The 21,780-nt window shown below is 41.3% G+C and overlaps 1 protein-coding gene across 3 annotated transcripts in view; it reads right to left on the bottom strand.

Annotated features, from left to right (window-relative positions):
• Positions 1-11,549, bottom strand: part of PRMT9 (protein arginine methyltransferase 9) — a 34,866-nt gene extending 23,317 nt beyond the window's left edge. Inside the window, exons 1-6 of one of the 3 annotated variants that reach the window (XM_068989590.1) lie at positions 11,299-11,549; positions 8,840-8,988; positions 6,437-6,673; positions 5,762-5,929; positions 2,961-3,063; positions 1,856-1,962 (exon numbers count right to left, since the gene is read on the bottom strand). In XM_068989590.1, coding sequence (XP_068845691.1) covers positions 1,856-1,962; positions 2,961-3,063; positions 5,762-5,929; positions 6,437-6,673; positions 8,840-8,988; positions 11,299-11,487 — 953 coding nt within the window. In that variant the 5' untranslated portion in view covers positions 11,488-11,549. Of the gene's footprint in view, positions 1-1,177; positions 1,209-1,855; positions 1,963-2,960; positions 3,064-5,761; positions 5,930-6,436; positions 6,674-8,839; positions 8,989-11,298 lie in introns of those variants that run through there. The other 2 variants (XM_068989591.1, XM_068989592.1) reach the window with 2 other exon arrangements.
• Between the last annotated feature and the right edge of the window lie 10,231 nt (positions 11,550-21,780).

The raw sequence follows: 21,780 nt of genomic DNA, 5'->3' as shown, positions 1-21,780 counted from the left end.
AACTTAGCTTTATTCTAAAAGCTGGAAATTTTACCTCAGATTGTCATCTGCCTTTTAACTTTATACTTTCATCAGATATTCAGTTTTTTTTAACGTGTTAAATTTGTCAATCTTTCGTGGCTTCTGGATCCTCCCTCTGTTTTGCTTGGAAAGCCTTCACCACTTAATGGATTTTTTTACACTTAAGACACTTAATTCATCTTGGAATTAAAAGTAAAGATCTAACTTTAACTATCTGAAGGACCGGGAGGCTGGTGTGCTACAGTCCACAGGGTTGCAAAGAGTCAGACACAACTGAGCAACTGAAGAACAACAGCGGTACCCCAGTGAAGCGCTTCATCTCCGCTTCCTGAATAGTTTATCTTTTCTCCACTCATCTGAAATACCTCATCTGTATCACATACTAAATCCCTATACATTCAAAGGTGTCTCTAGAGTCTTTATTGTGTTATACTGATCTATGTTTTCTATTTCTGCATCAATAAATTACTATTTTTTATTTCTAGTTTTTATAGCTAATAAACCAAGTTTCTTAAAACTTAAAACCTCTAAACTCTGGGAACTGTAACACTAGGAAAGTGACTTTTAAGAAATCATGGAGCACATCTATTAACATGAAGAGGCTCACTAAAGCTAATATATTTACTGATATTTTAATATATTTACTGCTACTGATCATTTTTACTGAAGCAAAATTAAATTTATACACACACACATTTGCTTACACAGAGCTGCCAACCGACTAGCTCACTCTAATTCAGCCAATCTGCTGGCAAAGGCCACTTTTTGGTTAATGCCTGCGCCCTGCTGCTGCTAAGTCGCTTCAGTCGTGGCCGACTCTGTGCAGCCCCATAGACGGCAGCCTACCAGGCTCCCCGTTCCTGGGATTCTCCAGGCAAGAACACGGGAGTAGGTTGCCATTTCCTTTCCCAATGCATGAAAGTGAAAAGTGAACGTGAAGTCGCTTAGTCATATCAGACTCTTAGCGACCCCATGGACTGCAGCCCACCAGGCTCCTCTGTCCATGGGATTTTCCAGGCAAGGGTGCTGGAGTGGGGTGCCACTGCCTTCTCCGTCCTGTGCCCCACCAATCACTAACTACTTTTATTTTTCACCCTGTAGCATGCACTGAGGAGTGTAAGAAGATAAACTATAAAGATGAGCATTAGTTATCTACCAGGGAGGCGTTCAGGATGATTATTTTCTTCTTTCCATCACCAGTATTTCCTGAAATATTTATGTGTCACATTTACTACTACTGAGTTATCAGATGGAGGGCCTCCTTAAGAAGTCCTGAAACAATATGGATCAACACTTTAGCAAAATAAAAAATTCATTAATGTTCAAGAAAAAGAAGTAACCAATACGTTTTTCTAACTGAAAAAAATTTCCACCTGTATCACACTGCATAAATCTCAGAATCTCAAGGGTACAAAGATTATGAAATTTCATCCCACCTACCAACAAAACATTACAATGTCAACAGTTATTAAGAACAGAAAACTGGGAGAAGTAAAATTATTTTCACATGGAAATTTTTATTTCACTCTAAAATTAGTCTGAACTTAGTATTTTTCTCAGGAATCTATCACACATCAAAAGGATACTATGTTGTATCAAAATTAAATTTTCCACTAGGAAATTGAAAGCTGATTGTTAATCCAAGAGTCTTTATTTTTGAAGAAAGTTTTAAAGGCAAAAATTAAATTAAGACTGGAATAAATATCATGAATTTAAAGGTCAGAAGATGATACATTCTCATCCGAATGTCCACTAAATAACCTTTTTAAGTACAGGCAACTCCTCAAAATTACTGAAATATTTTTTAATATTTACTATTTAAATAATCACTTACCTATGATGTCTTCTTATCTCTGCACATTCTACTGCCATCCCAAATATAACAGCACTTGCTGGTATAACTTTCCCATATTTTTCACAATTACCGTTTTCACCTTTGGTCTAAAAATATAACAGTAAAAATTATATTCTGCTACACTGATGTCAAAATATTTTTGTCAAAATATGTGTGTATGACGGCAAGCTATGAAAATTTATCAGAAAGCTTAGAAAAACAACAGTTAATGATAAGCAGATTAAGGTTTTTTTTCCTTTAAAAAGTTTATTTCCATATATATATATATATGAATGTATATATATATCATATATACGTGCATGTGTGTGTATATATACATATAAATTTTTTTCTTTTTTTAAATACTAGTAGGAAGAAAGGGAGGGAGGAAGGTGGGAGCTAGAAGCCTCTAAGTTTGCACACAAGAAAAGATCTTTGAGTATGACTTTACTGAAGAGGCCAAAATCACCATTACCTACTCGAAAAACAAACGGCTCTTCTTTCAACCTTTCATTAGCTATTTTAAATCCAAATAATTTTCTGTAAGTGGTCGATTCTTATTACATGTTAAAGTCCTTTCTTTCATAATACATATATCAATATATACATGAAAGCTACAGTTTATGGGCCAAAAGTAGAGGATTTCAATGTAAAATACAACTTGGCAATTATAAGAGTCAATTATGTCCAGCCTAGGTCCAAGTGGTATCTTAAAATCATAACATACCAGTTAACCCACTACATTCCCTTTTGGTAAATTTGCCATATATACAATATGAGCAGTGAAGCTGTAAAGCTCTAAATATTTCCATTTCTCAACCTCACTCAAGAATTCCAGACTCAATCCCTTCATCACATAATCTCAATTCCTAAGAACTCCTTCCTGGAGTATTTTTTGCCTGTATACCCCATTTGGGCACACAAGAATACACTGCATTATGTTATTAAATGTTTTTTGTTCGCACGGATTTCTTGCCAGCTAAATAGTATGTACCTCAATAGTGAGACGCATCTCCTATTGCTTTGCAACTATGCTAGGGGCTCAATGAGCCATCTACTGAATAATGAATTCTTAATCAAATTTAAGCGTTTTCATGCTGCTTACCTTTGGCTGCAAAAGTAAATGCTCCCATGCATGAATCAAACTCTCCACAATTCCTTCTCCAAATAAACCTGCATCGACAGTTTCTGTTACAACTAGGGACACTCTATAGAATGATTTTTTAAAGATATATGTAAGTAAAATATCATGCTATTTATGTAAAAGATGTCAAAGCTGAGAGAAGGAAGAATATATTATAGACACAGCACAAATATAAAATTTTCTCATACATTTCATGTTTAACATCTACCCTTGAATCCTAAGGAACTCTAATGTTCCTCTAAGGCTCCTCTGTTCTCCACTGGCAGCTTCCTGGCGGGGACAGTAGGGGTCACAGACAACCTTCACTTTACCTGCTGCCTCCTGGGTTATTCTTTCACTGCCTAAACCCTAAGGATTTGTTCATATCCATTACTTTTACCAGTCCCCCTCCTTAACCCTGAGTAACTGGACATCTATCCCCAATATTCTATGAAAATACTTTCTACTATCAGTGACTCCCTACAGACAACAGGGAGTGCAGTGAGAAAGCCTACCCCTCCAAGCCCTCCCTCCACTTCCATTATCCGTGTTTATCTCTTATATGTTCATTGTCCCTCTCCTGTCACCTCTCGTGCTTTACCCATACCTGGAGTTTTCACCAAAGCCTAACCCACAGGGTTCTGGTCACTGTCCATTCTTTCTATAAAATCCACTCAAAAACACACCAAAAAAAAATCTCTCCCTTTGTCGAACTTCTTTAGTATTCACTGCCAGTATCATTCATTTCTGTGGTTACAAGAAAAATATATTTTCAAGAATAATCCTTATCTTCCTATCTTGACTACAGCTGCCTTGATAACAGAAAGCAACTTTAGTATCCTCTACTGTGCCCATGGGCTTCCCAGGTGGCACTAGAAGTTAAGAACCACTTGCTAATGCAGGTTAGACGTAAGACATGTAGGTTCAATCCCTGGGTCGGGAAGATCCCCTGAAGAAGGGAATGGCAACCCACTCCAGTATTCTTGCCTGGAGAATCCCATGGACAGAGGAGTCTGGCAGGCTGTGGTCCATGGGGCTACAACTTCAGCTGGACACGACTGAAGCACAATATGGCTCTGTGCCTAAACCCACACACAAGATTTTCAGTATTTATGATTGCATATATTTAGAATGCAAAAAGCATCTCAAATCATCTGATATCTCCAAGTCTCTAGATTTGCCCAAGGTAAAAATAAATCATTATTAATTATTATTATTGGGCTTCACTGGTGGCTCAGCAGTAAAGAATCCGCCTGCAATGCGGGAGACATGATTTCGATCACTGGGTGGGCAGACCCTCTAGAAAAGGAAATGGCAACCCGCTCCAGTATTCTTGCCTAAGAAACCCCAAGGAGAGAGGACCCCAGCAGGCTACAGTCCACAGGGTCGCAAAGAGTTGGACACAACTCAGTGACTAAACAACAACAAATTATTATTATTATAACCATATCTCTTCATTCAAATCCAATACATCCTTTCTATAATACTATGTGTGAGAAAAAAGTGGATTACAGTAATGAAACTTTGATTCACACTATGTACTGAATTGGGTACCGACCAAAAATCACACTGAAGCTCTAACCCCCAGTATGACTGTATCTGGAGATAGATCTTTACGAGGTTAATTAAGGTTCAATGAGGTCATGTCCTAATCCAATGGGACCTGTGTTCTAATAAAAGTGGAAGTGATCACAGCAGTGATCTCTCTCTCCTCGCAGCTACGGAGGAAAGGCCACGTAAGGACAGAGCAGGACGGCCATCTGTAAAGCCAGGAAGAGAGCTCCTGCTGGAAACCAAATCTGCCAGCACCCACAATCATGGACTTCCAGCCTCCAGAGCTGTGAGAAGATAAACGTCTGTAGTTCCAGCCACCTAGTCTGTGGTATTTTGTTAACGGCAGCCTGATCAGTCTAAGACAATTGAGGATACTAATTCTATAAAATGTATTTAATACCTGCCTAAACAATCCAACAGGGCTTCACGAAAACAAAGCCAGAGACAACTGAAAAGCGTAACCATCATGCAAATCTAAATATTCTTATACATACACGGAAGAAGACTTTTCAAAATCATAGTCCCACGCATGACAGAGTATAAACAGGCCCCGTTTCAACGTGAATTGAATCTCAGTTAGATGGAAAGAGAGACGACCCAGGGGAAGTAGCAACACGAGTGCTACACAGAGAAAACTGTGCCTAAGAATGATAGTTTGTTGGACCAGACGATGTTTAACTCCCCTCTAGCTCTAAAATTCCATCCCCTTGTGATATGGATCAAAACGAATAACACTAAAAAGCTGAGACTTACGACATAATATTCAAAGCAATTGAAGTGGGGAAGTCAAAATACATTGACAGTTGATGCTTCCAAAGCTTTCATTTCAGCCAAGAATATTAACACCAAATGTGATTAAGTCCATCAAGCTTAATCTACTCACGCATTACGTTTACAATTTTTAAACAGCTATGGACCACATAGGAGGTATGATCCATTTTCACGACTAAAATACTAGAATGAACAAAGATAAAGTAACCTGCTGAAGCTGAAGTTTATTGATTAAATCCCTTGCTGCATATTTTATTTCTCAAGATCTTTAAATCTTGTCAAGAATATGACCTTATTATGAAAATCCATCTTATGCTGAACTATCCTATATCTGTACCTTTACAATATAAAGGTTTCAGCATTTCTATTTGGACTAGAAGCTAGAAATGTGAATATCTTAATTCTTAAGAAATAAAATAGTGGAGTATAAACAGCAAAATTAGTTCATGGCGTAATACCTTTCAGGAATGTGTTTTGGGATTTTTATGTCAAGCGACTTCATGTGTAAGAGTTTGACCCCTTCTTCCATCTTGTTTGCTGCCACTACATCACAGGCCAGTTCATACATGGTCTTGGATAACTCACAGGCATACACAGAATGTGCTCCAGCTTTCCTAGCAAACATGCTGCAAGGGGAAAAAGTGCTCCATCAAAAAAATAATCTACTGTTTTCAAATTTCAGTGAAATTATGAAATGTGGGGTTTTCCTTTTATTCTTTACCACCACCATTATTCACTCTGCATTTGGAAAAAAAATGAGCTAATATTCTCTCCAAGAAACAAATAAGACAATGAATCATAACATCCACCTTATTAAGACAACTGTCATGCAGAATGCTAACAGATTTTTAAAAACTAGACTCAATCGGAATGTTAATGTAAAACCTACTCGTAAAAGCATTATGCAAAATTTCAATAACTCCAAATGTTTCTTGGTGGCTACGTCAAATTCTTAATAAAGTAAAAGTTATAGTGAAAATGACAATAATAATAGTTGCATGAATAATCATAACAAGATTCTGAGAAATAATCTATATTTTTAAATTTCACTGTCAAAATTTTCCACATTTGATAAAATCTTTAATTTACATTAGTATACATCTATATGTAATTAAAACACAGTTCCAACAAACCTTAGTATTCCAGTTCCTGCTCCAATATCCAAAACACTTTTGGAGCCCGAACACACTGCCTTTTGGATTGCTGCGTTATAAATCGTATTCCTTTTGGTGTCATTAAGCATGATAAAGTGCCAGCGTTCCACCAACCAGTTTGCAACACGATAAAAATTCTCCTTTGCATCATTGAAATCAGGGTTTAGCTTCACTGCTTTATGAAAATACCCAGCTGCTTCATCTCTAAAGCCCATTCTAGAATGAAAAATGACAAAAGAAACATTCAACTCTACACCATCAATGCCTTGGTTCATGTCACTCATCTAGCCTGAGAACCCCTCTCCAGCACCCCAAATCCTACCCAACGCGAGTGTCGTCTCCTTGGGAAGCCTTCGGTGAGGACTGTGAGTCTCATTTACTTCTCTCCTTTCTGAATCCCTATTATATTTATGCATTCCAGGACACTAACAAGGAACCTGACTATGAAATACTACTTCACTATCATGTAGTAGAAGCTCTCCTAGTCATCTTCCATTTAAACAACTTTCTAAAACACCAGGATTCTAAAAACCACTTCCACTGTAAAAGATACTAATGCCTATGGCTAGCAGGTGCCTCTCTACTGTGCTTTCAACTGAGCAGAATGGTCATCAGGAGTTAGCCATATTTGCAGCCAGACCAATTTACACTTGTTACTAAAATTATGTATTTTGTTGTACTTGTTACTAAAATTATATATTTTAATTAAAAATAACTGAAACCAAGTGAATATGACTGCAAAAAGAGAGTCATTGTGTCCGAAGGAAAAAACATCAAAGGTGAGTCACCAAAAAATTACTACTGAATTATATGTGAGCAAATCAACAATAAAAGACGGAAGGAAAAAACTATCAAACCACCCTGCTTCTTAAACCATCCAAAAACTCCCTCTCTTTGTAAAATAGCTCCCCATCTGTAGACCAATACACTTGTACTGCACAGAGTTAGCTGCTGTGTAGCTCCCAGACCAGATTTCACAGTGGCCCATACTCTCCTCAACGAGTGAGTTACCCAACCACGTGCTTGGATTTACCACAAACTGCTATTCAAACTTCTAAATGTTTACTCACAATTTCTATTTTTATACCTCACTGTTCAGTTCAGTTCAGACACTCAGTCGTGTCTGACTCTCTGCAACCCCATGAACCGCAGAACGCCAGGCCTCCCTGTCCATCACCAACTCCCAGAGTCCACCCAAACCCATGTCCATTGAGTTGGTGATGCCATCCAACCATCTCATCCTCTGTTGTCCCCTTCTCCTCCTGCCCTCAATCTTTCCCAGCATCAGGGTCTTTTCCAATGAGTCAGCTCTCCGCATCAGGTGGCCAAAGTATTGGAGTTTCCGCTTCAAAATCAGTCCTTCCAATGAACACCCAGGACTCATCTCCTTTAGGATGGACTGGTTGGATCTCCTTGAAGTCCAAGGGACTCTCAAGAGTCTTCTCCAATACCACAGTTCAAAAGCATCAATTCTTCAGCGCTCAGCTTTCTTTATGGTCCAACTCTCACATCCATACATGACTACTGGAAAAACAGCCTTGACTAGACGGACCTTCGTTGAAAGTAACGTCTCTGCTTTTTAATATGCTATCTAGGTTGGTCATAACTTTCCTTCCAAGGAGTAAGTGTCTTTTAATTTCATGGCTGCAATCACCATCTGCAGTGATTTTGGAGTCCAGAAAAATAAAGTTAGCCACTGTTTCCCCATCTATTTGCCATGAAGTGATGGGACTGGATGCTATGATCTTAGTTTTCTGAATGTTGAGCTGACTGGTAGTTTACACACCACACTAGTGTATGGTCCACATGATGAAGAGAACTGAGTTAGTAGAACCCTTTCATACTCATACTTCCTTGCAAGCACCTCTAAGCATTCCACCAATTTTAAAGAAACGGAATCAGACTATTCATTTATGGTATAAGCAAAAAAACATTCTAGAACCCAAACAGTGAATGGCACTCTTACGAAAGGAAATGGCAAGTTTCCAGGAAGCTCTGGAGAACAGGTTTACAAGAAGTTTCCCCAGCAAGGGACCACAGTGACTTCACTGCCACCCTGGGAATCAGGCTATGTCCTCTCCAAAAAGGTCTGTATATCTCAGCCCAGGGAAAGGAACTCTTTCATGGATACCTGATCTCAGCCCCAAGGGCAGCAGCTATTACACAGTGTATGATGTAAAATGATTATATAATGTATCTACTACTCCTATATGCTTTTGAGTTCTCTTTACTTCTCACTAACCAACTCTCTAGTCTGATCCCTTGAAAGTTAATAATTCTTTGGAGTAAACTTTCCCTGCTCAAATTACTGTACTATACATTTATCCAATCCAGACAGATCCAGAGTAGCTCTGAACTTGCAATACTGAAACCACTGCATACCTGAAGAGATGCTCCCCCATACTGTTGCAAATCACTTCATCATCAGGAAACAGTTCCAAGGCTTGCTCATAGCAGCCAAGTAGGTCTTGTGTTCGACTGAGAGCATCGAGTTCTTCAGCCCATCTGAAGAGCGTATACTGAAAAGTTTCCTTCACAAAAGAGAACATAAATCAGTCAACAACATAAATGATGAAAGAATATTCAACACGGGTTGAAGAGTCCACAGAAAATAAAACTTAATGACAACTGAAAATCGCCTTAAGTCTTATTTGGCTTTAATAGACCCTGTTTGCGGAATAAACAAATGCATAAATGAGTAAATTTTATCACCTACATGGTAGTAAAAGGCAAAATTAAGACAATCTGACCTCTCCAAACTCTCTCCATACTTGGCCTCCTCATCACATTCTCCACTGACCCCTTTTTTTGAGGATTCCTATGTTTAGGAGTAAGGCCTTGACCCTCTTTTCTTCTCATTCATCCCCAAGGCATCACCTACATGTTGATGGATGCCACATCTACATCTCAAATCAAGACCCTCTCTTCTGAACCTCAGGCCCACAGATACCACTCCCCAGTAGTCATCTCAACCAGGGGCTGCACCCCTACCCAATCTCAAACTCAGCTCAACCCAAACATTTCCTGACCAGTGCTCAGAGAAGAGCACTGAACATCAATCCTGTTCCTATCCCGACAGAGGCCTCCCAGAGAGAAATTCAACATACAATTTTGAAAAAAATTCAAAATGTTCTAAACTGAACCCATAACATTCTTCTCACAAAGGTTAAGGCACCACCCAACCTCAGGCCATGAAGTCACCTTATAATGCTACCTTAACTCCAAAATAATTAATTTCAAACCCAGCCAATTCTCTCTCATTATCTTTAAATCTATCACCACCTCTCCCCGCACTGTGGGGGCCTTTCACTCATACTTCATGCACCTTTGCACCCAATACAATGTGGGCCTTATGACCACTTGTGCAACAACAGCAATCGCCTTCCCACAGACACCCTCACTCCAGTCGCATCTCCCTCCCAACATTCTCCATGCTGCAACCCAGTGCAGACAGAGAAGCCTGCAGTCATTCCAGCTTTATTACTGACAACATTTATATCATCTTCACATATTTTCCACAGAAGAGTTAAACCTGAAACAGAATTTTAATAGAATTCACTAGAGAGACGAGGATAGGATGAAGACTCTAGGGTGTGGGAGAAAAAAACACACAGATTATACTAAATGGACTGGGGAATTTATAGGTAAGGAGCTTGGTGTGGCTGAAGTGTGAGGATGGGAAGTAGAAGGAAATAAGACTAAAGAAACAGATCTTTCACAGAGGCCCATGAAAAGAAATATGGGGCTTTGTTTTGCAGGAAATAGAGCTAGTTACTTAGCCCTACTAAACATCAGGAATTGAAATACAAACTTTATATATATTTGTAATACACACTGTCCCTGTTTTACCAGAGGAAACTAAGGAACAAAGCACTGAGGAAAAAAGCACTTGGACAGATCCATTATTTTACATCTGCCTACCTAGAAGAGCAAACTCAACCTCAAGGTAACACTTTCTCCTCCTTGAGGCTAGCTGGTCCTGAAATTTACACTAAGTTTTTGTGAACTACAAATGTCTATATAAAATTGACATCTATTGGGAAGAAGCTGGGGATTCTAGGATCCTATCCAAAATATCAACAGTCTTGAGGTTGAGAAACCTTGCATGAAATAAAGCGAAGTAGCTTCAGGTTGAAAACTGAATGCAAAATTAAGCTAAATCATTTTTCGAAATTTTTCTAAAATAATCTGGGGGTGGGGGTGGGGGGGGAGGAACGTACAGAACTTCAACAGAGTAACTCTCACAAATAATCTAATAATTGAAACTTAAAAGAATGCATCACCAAATTATTACTTCAGGCTAATTCCAAATTTAATTCAGCATTCTCTCCACCCTAGAGTAGAAGGGAGAGACAAGTGCAAATGTCCTGGGGCAGGAACTTGCTAGAATTAGATACAGGAGATGACTGAAGATCACTGAAGGCCTCGTGCGCAATATAACCTTTGGAATTTGAATGAAGTGAAAGTTTTGAAATAGAGGAATGACACCATCCGGCTTTCGTTATGAAGTGCTCACGTTGGCTGCGTTGCAGAAGACAGTCTAGTCTCCCGAGCCAAAGCGTACTGCAAAAGTCAACAGGAGATGATTGAGGCTTGAATCAGGGTAGTAAAAAAGAAGGTAGTGAAAAGAAATACGATTCTGGATGTAAATTTCGAGGGTCACCAAACAATATTTTCTAATAGGCTGGTTGTGGTTGCGAATAAAAGAGTCAACGGTAAACAGTAAACAATAATAACAACCACCAGGCACTTAGAGACCACACTCCCTCCTCCAACTACCTACGTATTCATTTACTTATACAGAACAGAGGATCGACCTGCGAGAGAAGGGCCCTCCTCACCTTTACATCGTCTTTCAGCTCCGGCGCCAGGCTGAGCACGAGGAGGTAGTGGGCATAGGCGGTGCCGAAGTCCTGGGAACCCAGGCAATGCTCTGCGCTCTGCAAGGACCGCGACACCAGCTCGTCCCGCCCAGGTGCCCCGGCGCCACTCCCGGCGCCCCGGCGGGGCCTGGGCCGCGAGTTCGGCATGACAGAGTCACCGACCGAAACCTGCGCCACTATCACCAAAGGGAAGATGCTCTGGTAAACGGAAGGACCAAACAGTCTCGGTGACACCACTTCCACGTAACTAACCGGAGCGCCAGAACCTGCGCAGGTAACCTATTCCCGGGCCACCACAAGTTCGCCCACCTTCGCCAGGCAGAAGCCCTGGAGGGGCGGGTCCCATTGGCTGGCGGCGCACGGTGCGCAAACGTCAGCACGCCCGACGTGAGCACGTCGCCCCCTCCCCCGTTTAGGCGATAAGGCGCGAGGCGTCCACCGCGCGTGCGCTTAGGAGACTTTCATTAATAACTTCTTTCTTGTTCGGGCCTCTGACGAGAAACAATAATAGCTTTCTCCCTCTTTTCTGACTTCAGGAGTGTGTGACTTCAGCTGGGACACCCAAACTCGGCCGACCCAACCAAGCCGAAGCTGCACCTTCCCGCGAGGGAGGTGATAACGTATGAGGAGAGCGGTCAGGCGTTTATGGTGATGTGTAAGGCATTTGAGTTGTAATCACCAGATCGCGAAGTGGCGAAAGTGAAAAGAACTCGGAAATAGCAAAAGCACCCCAAATGGGGTAGAGGAAATGCTTTCACCGACGTTTTAAAAATCATCCTCACAGAACCTTGTGAAGTGTACCTCTGGATTATTCTCATTTTACAGACTGGGAGGGATATCCTGAGACGGCACTTGCCCAAGAAAATCACACACAGGCAGGGCTCAAATTCGAGTCCCTGGCTTCCTGTTCAGTTTTCTCTAAAACGAACTTAGGATTTATCTCAACTCTTCGGGGTTATCACTGCTGTATACTGGGTACGTTATTACATTTTAAAAGTTTTTCTGCATTCAAGTATGGACCCTAAGGGGTAAATTCAGAACTTTTAAACCGGAGGGCATCAGTTCACTTCAGTTCATTAGCTCAGTCGTGTCCGACTCTTTGCGACCCTATGGACTGCAGCACGCCAGGCCTCCCTGTCCATCACCAACTCCCGGAGCCTACCCAAACTCAGGTCCATTGAGTTGGTGATGCCATCCAACCATCTCATTCTATGTCGTCCCCTTCTCCTCCTGCCCTCAATCTTTCCCAGCATCAGGGTATTTTCAAATGAGTCAGCTCTCTGCATCAGGTGGCCGAAGTATTAGAAATTCAGCTTCAACATCTGTCCTTCCAATGAACATCCAGGACTGATCTCCTTGCAGTCCAAGGGACTCTCAAGAGTCCTCTCCAACACCACAGTTCAAAAGCATCAATTCTTTGGCGCTCAGCTTTCTTTATAGTCCAACTTTCACATCCATCCTAAACGGAGGGGGTGATGCATAGGAATTACAGCTGAAAAAAGTCATTCTTTTCCCTAGTTTCATACATGCAGACGGTGAATGATTACTTAAGGAACAAAAAAGGAAACATTTTGCATGTCAAACTGACAGACTTTGGGGACTCCAGTTCTCAGAAACACATCATTTACTTGCCTTTTTGCCTTCTCTTTTGACCTGGTTGTCTGAACCACCCTTCCTCACAGCACACAGGTAAATTCTAATCAATTCTTCAAATCCGGGTCACTAGATTGTGGCTTGCTGTGGTAGTCAGAAAATTCCTCAAGGACAGGATTATTTTTAATAATTTTTTAACTGTGTACCTGCCAGAGTCTGGCTCAAAGTAAGGAATTAGATTTTTTTTTTAATTTTGGTGGAAACTGCATCACCCCACTCCTTGGTTTTGCACTTTAAGACTTAACCATTTAAAGTCCTATTTCTCTCTCAATCTCAATTGCTACTTTCTGTCCTATATTTAAGATTGAACTGTATTTATTTCAGTATATGGGGGGAATCATCAGTAACTGATCTATAATAAGAATAGACGAGATTTTCTTTTGAACCAAACAGAATTAACTGCCTGGGAAACAGGCTGTTGGATAGCTCTGAGAAACTGTTTCATGGAAACATGGTTTCAGCACAGTTTTATATATTGTCAGAACAAAGAGTATCAAACATGACAGAGCTGCATTCTTTCAGGTTTCAAAAGAGACAGAGCAGCACATACACAGTGAATCAGTATGGCCTTGTGCTCGGGGAAGGGAGCCTTATCATCGATAGAGTACAAATACTGACCATTGACGTTCCAGGAAGAGAGAGGCATTTCTGTCTTTAAAATGGACATTTTTCTTCTGGACAATGGCCCCTTTTCTTTAATGGTTACAGCAAATGTACAATGTACGTTTAAATAGGCCAGAAAGCAGGCTGTTCTGGTTAGCACAAAGTTCAAGTTAAATCACATATAAGCAAGAAGGACTTCCCCATACCTCAGTATGTGAAAATTTTTTTCCTTCATCACTTCATGCAACTGAAATGCTAAGGGCTCTTTTGTCCCAGTAGGATGTAGTAGAAGATGAAAAGACTACTAAACTGAAAAAAAAAAAGTACATTCTAGTCCAAGCTTGGTCCTTCCTGGCCCATTCAAGAACCATTCCTTAAGAGTATTTGAAAAAAGACCTAACAAAGCTGCTTCTACTTTGCACACAAGATGGACTGGACCATCAGATGAGATGGTACATGTATCAGCATTATGCATATAACATATATTTAATGCTATGCATTATTATTCTTTTATAGACTCATTTAAAACATAGCTGGGTTATTAAAAATTAGATCACTAATACCTTTGAGCATTTGATCAGAAGTCTAGACAACGCATATCTTTTAAGAGACCATTGTAATAAACTACTGGGACCATGCTCTAGAGCCTGTGCTCTGCAACAGGAGAAGCCATCATGATGAGAAGCCCTTGCACCACCACTACAGAGTAACCCCCACTCACCACAGCTAGAGAAAGCCCACTTGCAGCAACAAAGACCCAGCACGGCCAAAAAATTAATTTTTAAAAAGAGTACTTGAAATGATAGCTAAAACTAAGAAAAGTGTCACAGGTTAAAAAAAAAAAAAGTCAAATGTAATTGGCTGGACTCTCTCTCCAGAAAGCAGAGGGAGACCTCCTAACCATTCTCTTCAGAGATTTTGGTTTGGGGGAATCACTTTAGACTTTATCATTCTGTCAGCTCCGTGAGTCCCTGCTTCTGCTGAATTAGGCAGGACTTCATTTCACAGATGATTTTGTACCCCAGGGTATGCTTTCCCATTCCACAGGGCAAGATTTCTTTTCTCTTGTTTTGCCTTGTTTTGTTTTGTTTTTTTGTGTTTTTTTTGGTCTGTTTGGCTTGTTAAGATAACCAAACTACTTAAAACATTTAGACCACATGAAACTCAAAGTGGACATATTATTACCAAGTCAATATAGGCTGAGATGGAGGGAAAACTTGACAGAAAGTGAGAAAGGGCAGAAAAGAAAAAAGCCAACTTCAGTTGTTTCGTCATCTCCTATAGTAGCAACCTGTGGGCAGTGACTACTGCTAAAAAAAAAAAAAAAAAAGCTAAGGATGCTTCCTGTCCCTTCTGAAAAACTTCAGATAATTTTCTGAGCTACTAAGACGCTTACTCCTTGGAAGGAAAGTTATGACCAACCTAGATAGCATATTGAAAAGCAGAGATGTTACTTTGCCAACAAAGGTCCGTCTAGTCAAAGCTATGGTTTTTCCAGTGGTCACGTATGAATGTGAGAGTTGGGCTGTGAAGAAAGCTGAGCACTGAAGAATTGATGCTTTTGAACTGTGATGTTGGAGAAGACTCTTGAGAGTCCCTTGGACTGCAAGGAGAGCCAACCAGTCTATCCTAAAGGAGATCAGTCCCAGGTGTTCATTGGAAGGACTGATGTTGAAGCGAAAACTCCAATACTTTGGCCACCTCATGCAAAGAGTTGACTCATTGGAAAAGACTCTGATTCTGGGAGAGATTGGAGGCAGGAGGAGAAGGGGACGACAGAGGATGAGATGGCTGGATGGCATCACTGACTCGATGGACATGGGTTTGAGTGAATTCTGGGAGCTGGTGATGGACCGGAAGGCCTGGCGTGCTGCGGACTGATTGAACTAAACTGAAGTCTAACTTACACTGAATGTTCTAGATAGAGAAATCACAGGTTATTTGCATTTCTTTGTGGTTTATCTTTAACTCAGACACTCTCTTAGACACTAGGGAAAGTCAGTTGAAAGAAATGGAACTGACACAAATAGCATGGGGCATTTGCTCACCCCAAGAAACTGGGATAGAAAACATACTTCAAGTACTATTTTTTCTTCCTTTATTACCTCATTCATGAGACTTAGAATTCCTCAAGGCTATATATGTTTATTGAAGGCTAACTATATTTATTGAAATTACTTTTCAGTTGTTTTGAAAGAACTATGAAACATAGTTTGAAAGAACTATCTATGTTTGATCACAAAGAACCCTGAAGTATGATGTGAATCATATGCACAATGTACATTTTACTTCTTGGTCCTTAGTCAAAGGTTTCTTTGAAAATATTGAAAGCATCATTCCTTTGTTCACAATAGCCTTCCTCCTCTCCAACCAAAACTGTAATCTTTAATGACTCTTAAGAGTCTGATTCCTTCATTTATATGTTCTTTTTTGCACCCTCTTTTAAGGTTCTAAGAAAAACCTCACTGATGGGGAAAACCACTGCTGACTCAGAAGCAGGTTTAATTGTGGTTATCTTTCACCATGTTCTAGGCAGCTTGTCAACAAACCACATATGCCAAACAAGGAAGCAAAACCAACTGAAGGGCTCTCAGCTTTCCAGTGTGCAGGAGTTGAAGGTTAACAGGGGGAAGAAAGCTCACAGGAACTTCATTAACAAGGGATTAAACAGTTTACTGGACACAAGGTATCTTGGGTTTATATCTTCAGAGAAGACTCGTATGTTTTTCGCACTATCTTGTATGTTCTATGATTTGGAGTCTTGTTCTCAGCTCTGCGCATTTTAGGGTCATTTTGGCAGCTTTTAAACAATACCCACACCTGGGCCTCATTTCCAAAGATGCTGATTTAATTGGCCCGGAGTGGAGTCTGGGAATGAGTCTTTTTAAGAGCTCCCTGGAGAGGCTAATGTGCATACCAGGAATGCAGGGTATGGGGCAGGTTGTCTTCTTTTTTTTAAACTGGAGTATAATTGCTTTACAATGTTGTGTTAGTTTCTGCTGTAAACCGAAGTGAATCAACTATATATATATATATACATATATCCGCTCCCTCTTGAACCTCCCTCCCAACCACCCCCATCCCACACCTCCGAGACAGGGCACCGAACTGAGCTCTTTGTACTGTGCACTGGCTTCCCGAAAGCTATCTGTTTTACATATGGTAGTGTATAGATCGGAGAAGGCAATGAATGGCACCCTGCTCCAGTACTTTTGCCTGGAAAATCCCATGGACGGAGGAGCCTAGTAGGCTGCAATCCGCAGGGTTGCAAAGAGTCAGACACAACTGAGTGACTTCGCTTTCACTTTTCACTTTCATGCACTGGAGAAGGAAATGGCAACCCACTCCAGTGTTCTTGCCTGGAGAATCCCAGGAATGGCAGAGCCTGGTGGGCTGCTATCTATGGGATCGCACAGAGTCGGACATGACTGAGGCGACTTAGTGGCAGCAGCAGCAGCAGTGCATAGATGTCAGTCTTACTCTCCCAGTTCATCTCAGTCTCCCGTTCCTTGGGGAAGGCTTCTATAGGGTTGCTGGTGTGTTTGAAGTACGTGGTGTAGGCAGTATAGGCATAAAGGCAGTTTGGGGAGTGGGAAATAATTTGTTTATGGCTTAACAAGAATTGTGAAGAGCCAACTAAATTCTTTGGAGTTCAAGTGATTGTTGTATGATGAAAAACAAAATGTTCATCATATTGAATTATTTGTTGGAGAGAAAATTTTATAATTGAATCAACAAAACACTGCAGCCATAGTACAACTGCTTGGCTATTAAAATATGCATTAATGGATTCTCACTAAATATTCCCAGTTTCTTCCATTTTTAAAAAAGCTTTTACTGTAATTAGGATTCTTATTGCTGTTGTTTACATAACCCTTTCTAATTGCTCCCTGTACATTTCAAAATCTAGAACTCAAAGTTAGATGTAAAACTAACAATGGGAAAACCAATGCTGAGTTGAAAATCTGAGTGTACAGGGGCCTTTAGTAGTGTGACAACAGTGTTCAGAGGCAGTGAAAGAGAAAATCCATGTATCAACCATGCTTGGTTCTAGAGAATCTTCCTGAGTCTCCTGCTGGAAATACCAACCAGAATGTTGGTGCCAAAGATGGATTCCAAGTAATCTGAATAGAGTATGTCCTGACAAAGCATTCATAAAAATGCTAAAAATCCACTTAGAGGAAAAAATCTAAATGTGGGAGTCACCTCAACTCTTTGCACTCCTCTCCCTCTTCCCCATCAATCATGACTAGTCCAGGTCCCAGCAGGATCAAACTCAGAGGGTTTATCAATTAAACAGAGTTTAATCAAAGGACTGTTGACAGAGGTCAGGGAGGTTCAGGGAATCAGCAAAGCTTGTGAGGTGTCCAGAGACCAGCAACACCTGGACGCTACTGCTATCCTTTGTCCTGAAGAAGCAGAAGGAGAGGACTACATTACCCAAACCCAGAAAGAGTTGTAAGTATGGAAGAGAGGCCACCTAACCGGAAGTATCGCCGTCAGCAGAGGAGAGAATTCCCTGACCTTTTCCTCCCCCTACCTACCAATCTCTTATTGATGCCTCCTACTAGCAGAACCCAATCCAAAGGGAGCTAGTAAGGAATCTTAGATGACACAGTCCAGAGAGTCAGTCACCCTCCAGGGCACAGAGAAGGACAAAGAAAGGTAGAAAATGGTTCTGTAGCAAATGGAGGATAATCAGTGAAATTACCAAGTTTTACCTCTTGGACTTCCTAAATTAAAAAAAACCTTCCCCCTCCTCTGATTGCTTGCTGCCCTTGCCTGCATTCATCATTTTAACCTTTTCCCTTGTCTGTTATAATGGCCTTTCATCCCCCAGACTTCGGTCATGCACCTCTTAAATTCATCTTTCATCTTCATTGCTGTAGCTGAAATGATCTAAAAAGCAAATTTCACAATTCATTGGCTCCCCAACACCTAGAGCTGTGTGTTTAAACTTCTTAAGCAAATAAGTTGTGTAGAGAATCATTCTAAACCCTAATCAAAGGTTTCCCTCAGGAGAGGAAAGTCAAGAGTCATGTTGAGCATGTAACTTTCCACACTGAGATTGTACTAGATTGTACTAAGTGTGGATTGTACATTCCACACTCAGAATGTACTATTTGAGAATACATTAAAGATCTGGGGTTCCTTAGTAGCTAAAAGCCCCAAGAATGTCTACTTATAGTGTCCTCCCTGAGCAAAATAAAATAGTTGACCCAATTAGAGTTTAGACCTGTGGAAGTAAATGAGTTGATAAGGGCACAGTTTCGACTTCTTTTTGTAGCAACCTTGGAGAAGAAAATGGCAACCCAGTCCAGTATTCTTGCCTGGAGAATCCCATGGACGGAAGAGCCTGAGAGGCTATAGTCCACGGGGTCGCAAAGAGTTGAACACGACTGAGCGACTTCTCTTCACTTCTTCTAGAGCCTGGGAGCTGCAACCACTGACTGAAAGAGAGAAGGCACCACAGTGAAAAGCCCATGCGCTGCAACTAGAGAGTAGCCTCCACTCGCCACAACTAGAGAAAAGCCCATGCCGCAAGAAGGCCCAGAGCAGCCCCCAAAAGAGGCCAACCCCAGGTCCCAGGCTAGGCTTTCTGATATTGGCTTTTTATACCCTTTACATCAGAAGGCTCTCTGTAAGGAGGTGTTTTAGCTCAGTCATTGTCAGGGCACGTAACAGGAGGCTATTGTCTGAATCTGAATCCTAGCCCTGCCATTTACCACTGAGGCATCTTGAACAAGTTAAGTTACTTAACTTCTAGACCTGAATTTCCTTATACATAAAATGAGGATCATCCTGTACCTATCTCTTGGCTTTGTTGTAACGATTAAATAAGTTAATAGTAGTACTAGTAATGTTAGTCTCTAAGTCAAGCCTGACTCTTTGTGACCCCACGGATTGTAGCCCACCAGGCTCCTTTGTCCATGGAATTCTCCAGGCAAGAATACTGGAGTGGATAGCCATTCCCTTGTCCAGGGAAATCTTCCCGACTCAGGGATTGAACCCGAGTCTCCCCATCATGGGCAGATTCTTTACTCTCTGAGCCACCAGGGAAGCCCATAGTTATAGTACCCAGATCACGTTAAGCCCTCAGTAAGAGTTACGGAGAAGGCAGTGGCAACCCACTCCAGTACCCTTACCTGGAAAATCCCATGGACAGAGGAGCCTGGTAGGCTGCTGTCCACAGGGTCGCACAGTGTCAGACACGACTGAAGTGACTTAGCAGTTTAGCACCAAGAGTTACTTGTTCTTACTCCAGCTTCCTCATGGTTCTCAGAAGAGTGAGGCTTCCATCCAAAAGGAGCTGTAGCACCTGCCAGTTACCTGAGTCTTACTTGGACCTGGAGACCTATAATGGGGGTGGGGGGAGGGGGGAGAAGGGAAAGGAGACAAGAAGTCTTTCCTCCTCTTCCTACTGCCCCCCAAATAAACTGACATCTGCCTTAAGAGCTGTAAGTGCTTAATTCAGTTTTCTCCCACGATTGAGTTTAAGAAAGGAAGCAAATACAGTGTTTTTCTTGGTGCAATATAAAGGATAGATCTTAAATTGTGGTGACAAACCCACAGGTTTTTTGAACTTGGTGGAAAGTAATGATCACAGAAGATTCCGTCTTCTGTGATGGAAAACCTAGTCTTTGTGCAAGGTACTCATTGGATGTGAATCAGATTATTACAGGTTCTGGGGAAATAGTAACTCATCTTGTGATCTGTCTTCAGAGCAGTTGGCTTAAACTATTCAGGACTCATGCTTTCCAAGCCAAAGATACCCTCTCCATCCCCCTTACATGTAAGATTTTGATCAATACCCAACACCTTTAGGTCAGGGAACTATTTTGCCTATGATAGGATAATGGTTAGGAGGCTTCCTATGTGGTGCTAGTGGTAAAGACTCTGCCTGCCAATGCAGGAGACTCAAGAGACTCGAGTTCCATCCCTGGGTCAGGAATATTCCCTGGAGAAGGGAATGGCAATCCACTCCAGTATTCTTGCCTGTAAAATCCAATGGACAGAGGAGTCATAAAGAGTAGAACACGACTAAGCAACTGAGAAGAGCAGCAGAGGGATAAAGCTTAACTGAGCTGGCCCCATTGAAATAGACGTCAGAACTGAAGCTGTGACACCCAGTTGGCCTCCCATGCCCTCTTCCAAAGCCTAAGGGGCTTTGTTGAGCCCAGTTTGAAGCCACTCCCCTGTAAGGTTAAGTCTAAGCTCCTTAAGTAAGCCCAGGCTACATGAGTTGGCTCCCACTTAACCCCTCTAGCCTCAGTCTCCAACATTTCCTGCTTCACAGTCCTCATTCACATTTTTGCTAAGGTAGCTCTCCCCCCCTTCATATAATGTGTTCCATCCTAGTATGCTCTGCTCATGCCATATCATCTTTACTTAGTTCAAAATTCTCCACTTCTCCAAATTGCTAATTCAGGCAAAGTATTCTTTCTCTGATTTCTCATAGTCACCTACCCATAACTCAATTTTAGCACATTTGGTTTTGGTTTTAGTCATTAAGTTGTGTCCAATTCTTCTGCAACCCCATGGACTGTAGCCTTCCAGGCTCCTCTGTCCATGGGATTTTCCAGGCAAGAATACCATTGCCATTCCCTTCGCCAGGGGCTCTCCCTAGTCTCCTGCGTCTCCTGCATTGGCAGCTGGATTCTTTACCACTGAGCCACCAGGGGAGCCCTAGTTGTATAAATGAAGTGATGTGTTTATCCTCTTGACTAGAAAGTGAGTTCCTGGGACTCGGGAAGTATGCCTTATTCATTCCTTATCTGAAGCATTCTGAATAACAACTAGAATTAATGAAGTCATTAAATGTCTGATGAGGGCTATCCTGGTGGCCCAGTGGCTAAGACTGCACTTCCAATGAGTTGCCAGGACCAGCTGCTACTGCTAAGTTGCTTCAGTCGTGTCCAACTCTGTGCAACCCCATAGATGGCAGCCCACCAGGCTCCCCCGTCCCTGGGATTCTCCAGGCAAGAACACTGGAGTGGGTTGCCATTGACAAAACTGGAATGGCTTCAATGCAGAAACCAAGGGGTTTCCAATGCCCATGGATAAAGATTTGCCCAAGCAGATTCTAGAGGACATGTACATAATTTCAAGAAGTGAGCTGCAAATGCAAGAGAGTTTGGGTCCCGTTAATGTGTACCTTAAAAAGAGAAGTTTCATAAACATTCT

This window comes from Capricornis sumatraensis, chromosome 17 (assembly GCF_032405125.1).
Source record: "Capricornis sumatraensis isolate serow.1 chromosome 17, serow.2, whole genome shotgun sequence".
Classification (NCBI taxonomy): domain Eukaryota; kingdom Metazoa; phylum Chordata; class Mammalia; order Artiodactyla; family Bovidae; genus Capricornis; species Capricornis sumatraensis.
The sequence above is the reverse complement of the archived record's forward strand: the minus strand, read 5'-3'. Positions and strand labels throughout refer to the sequence as shown.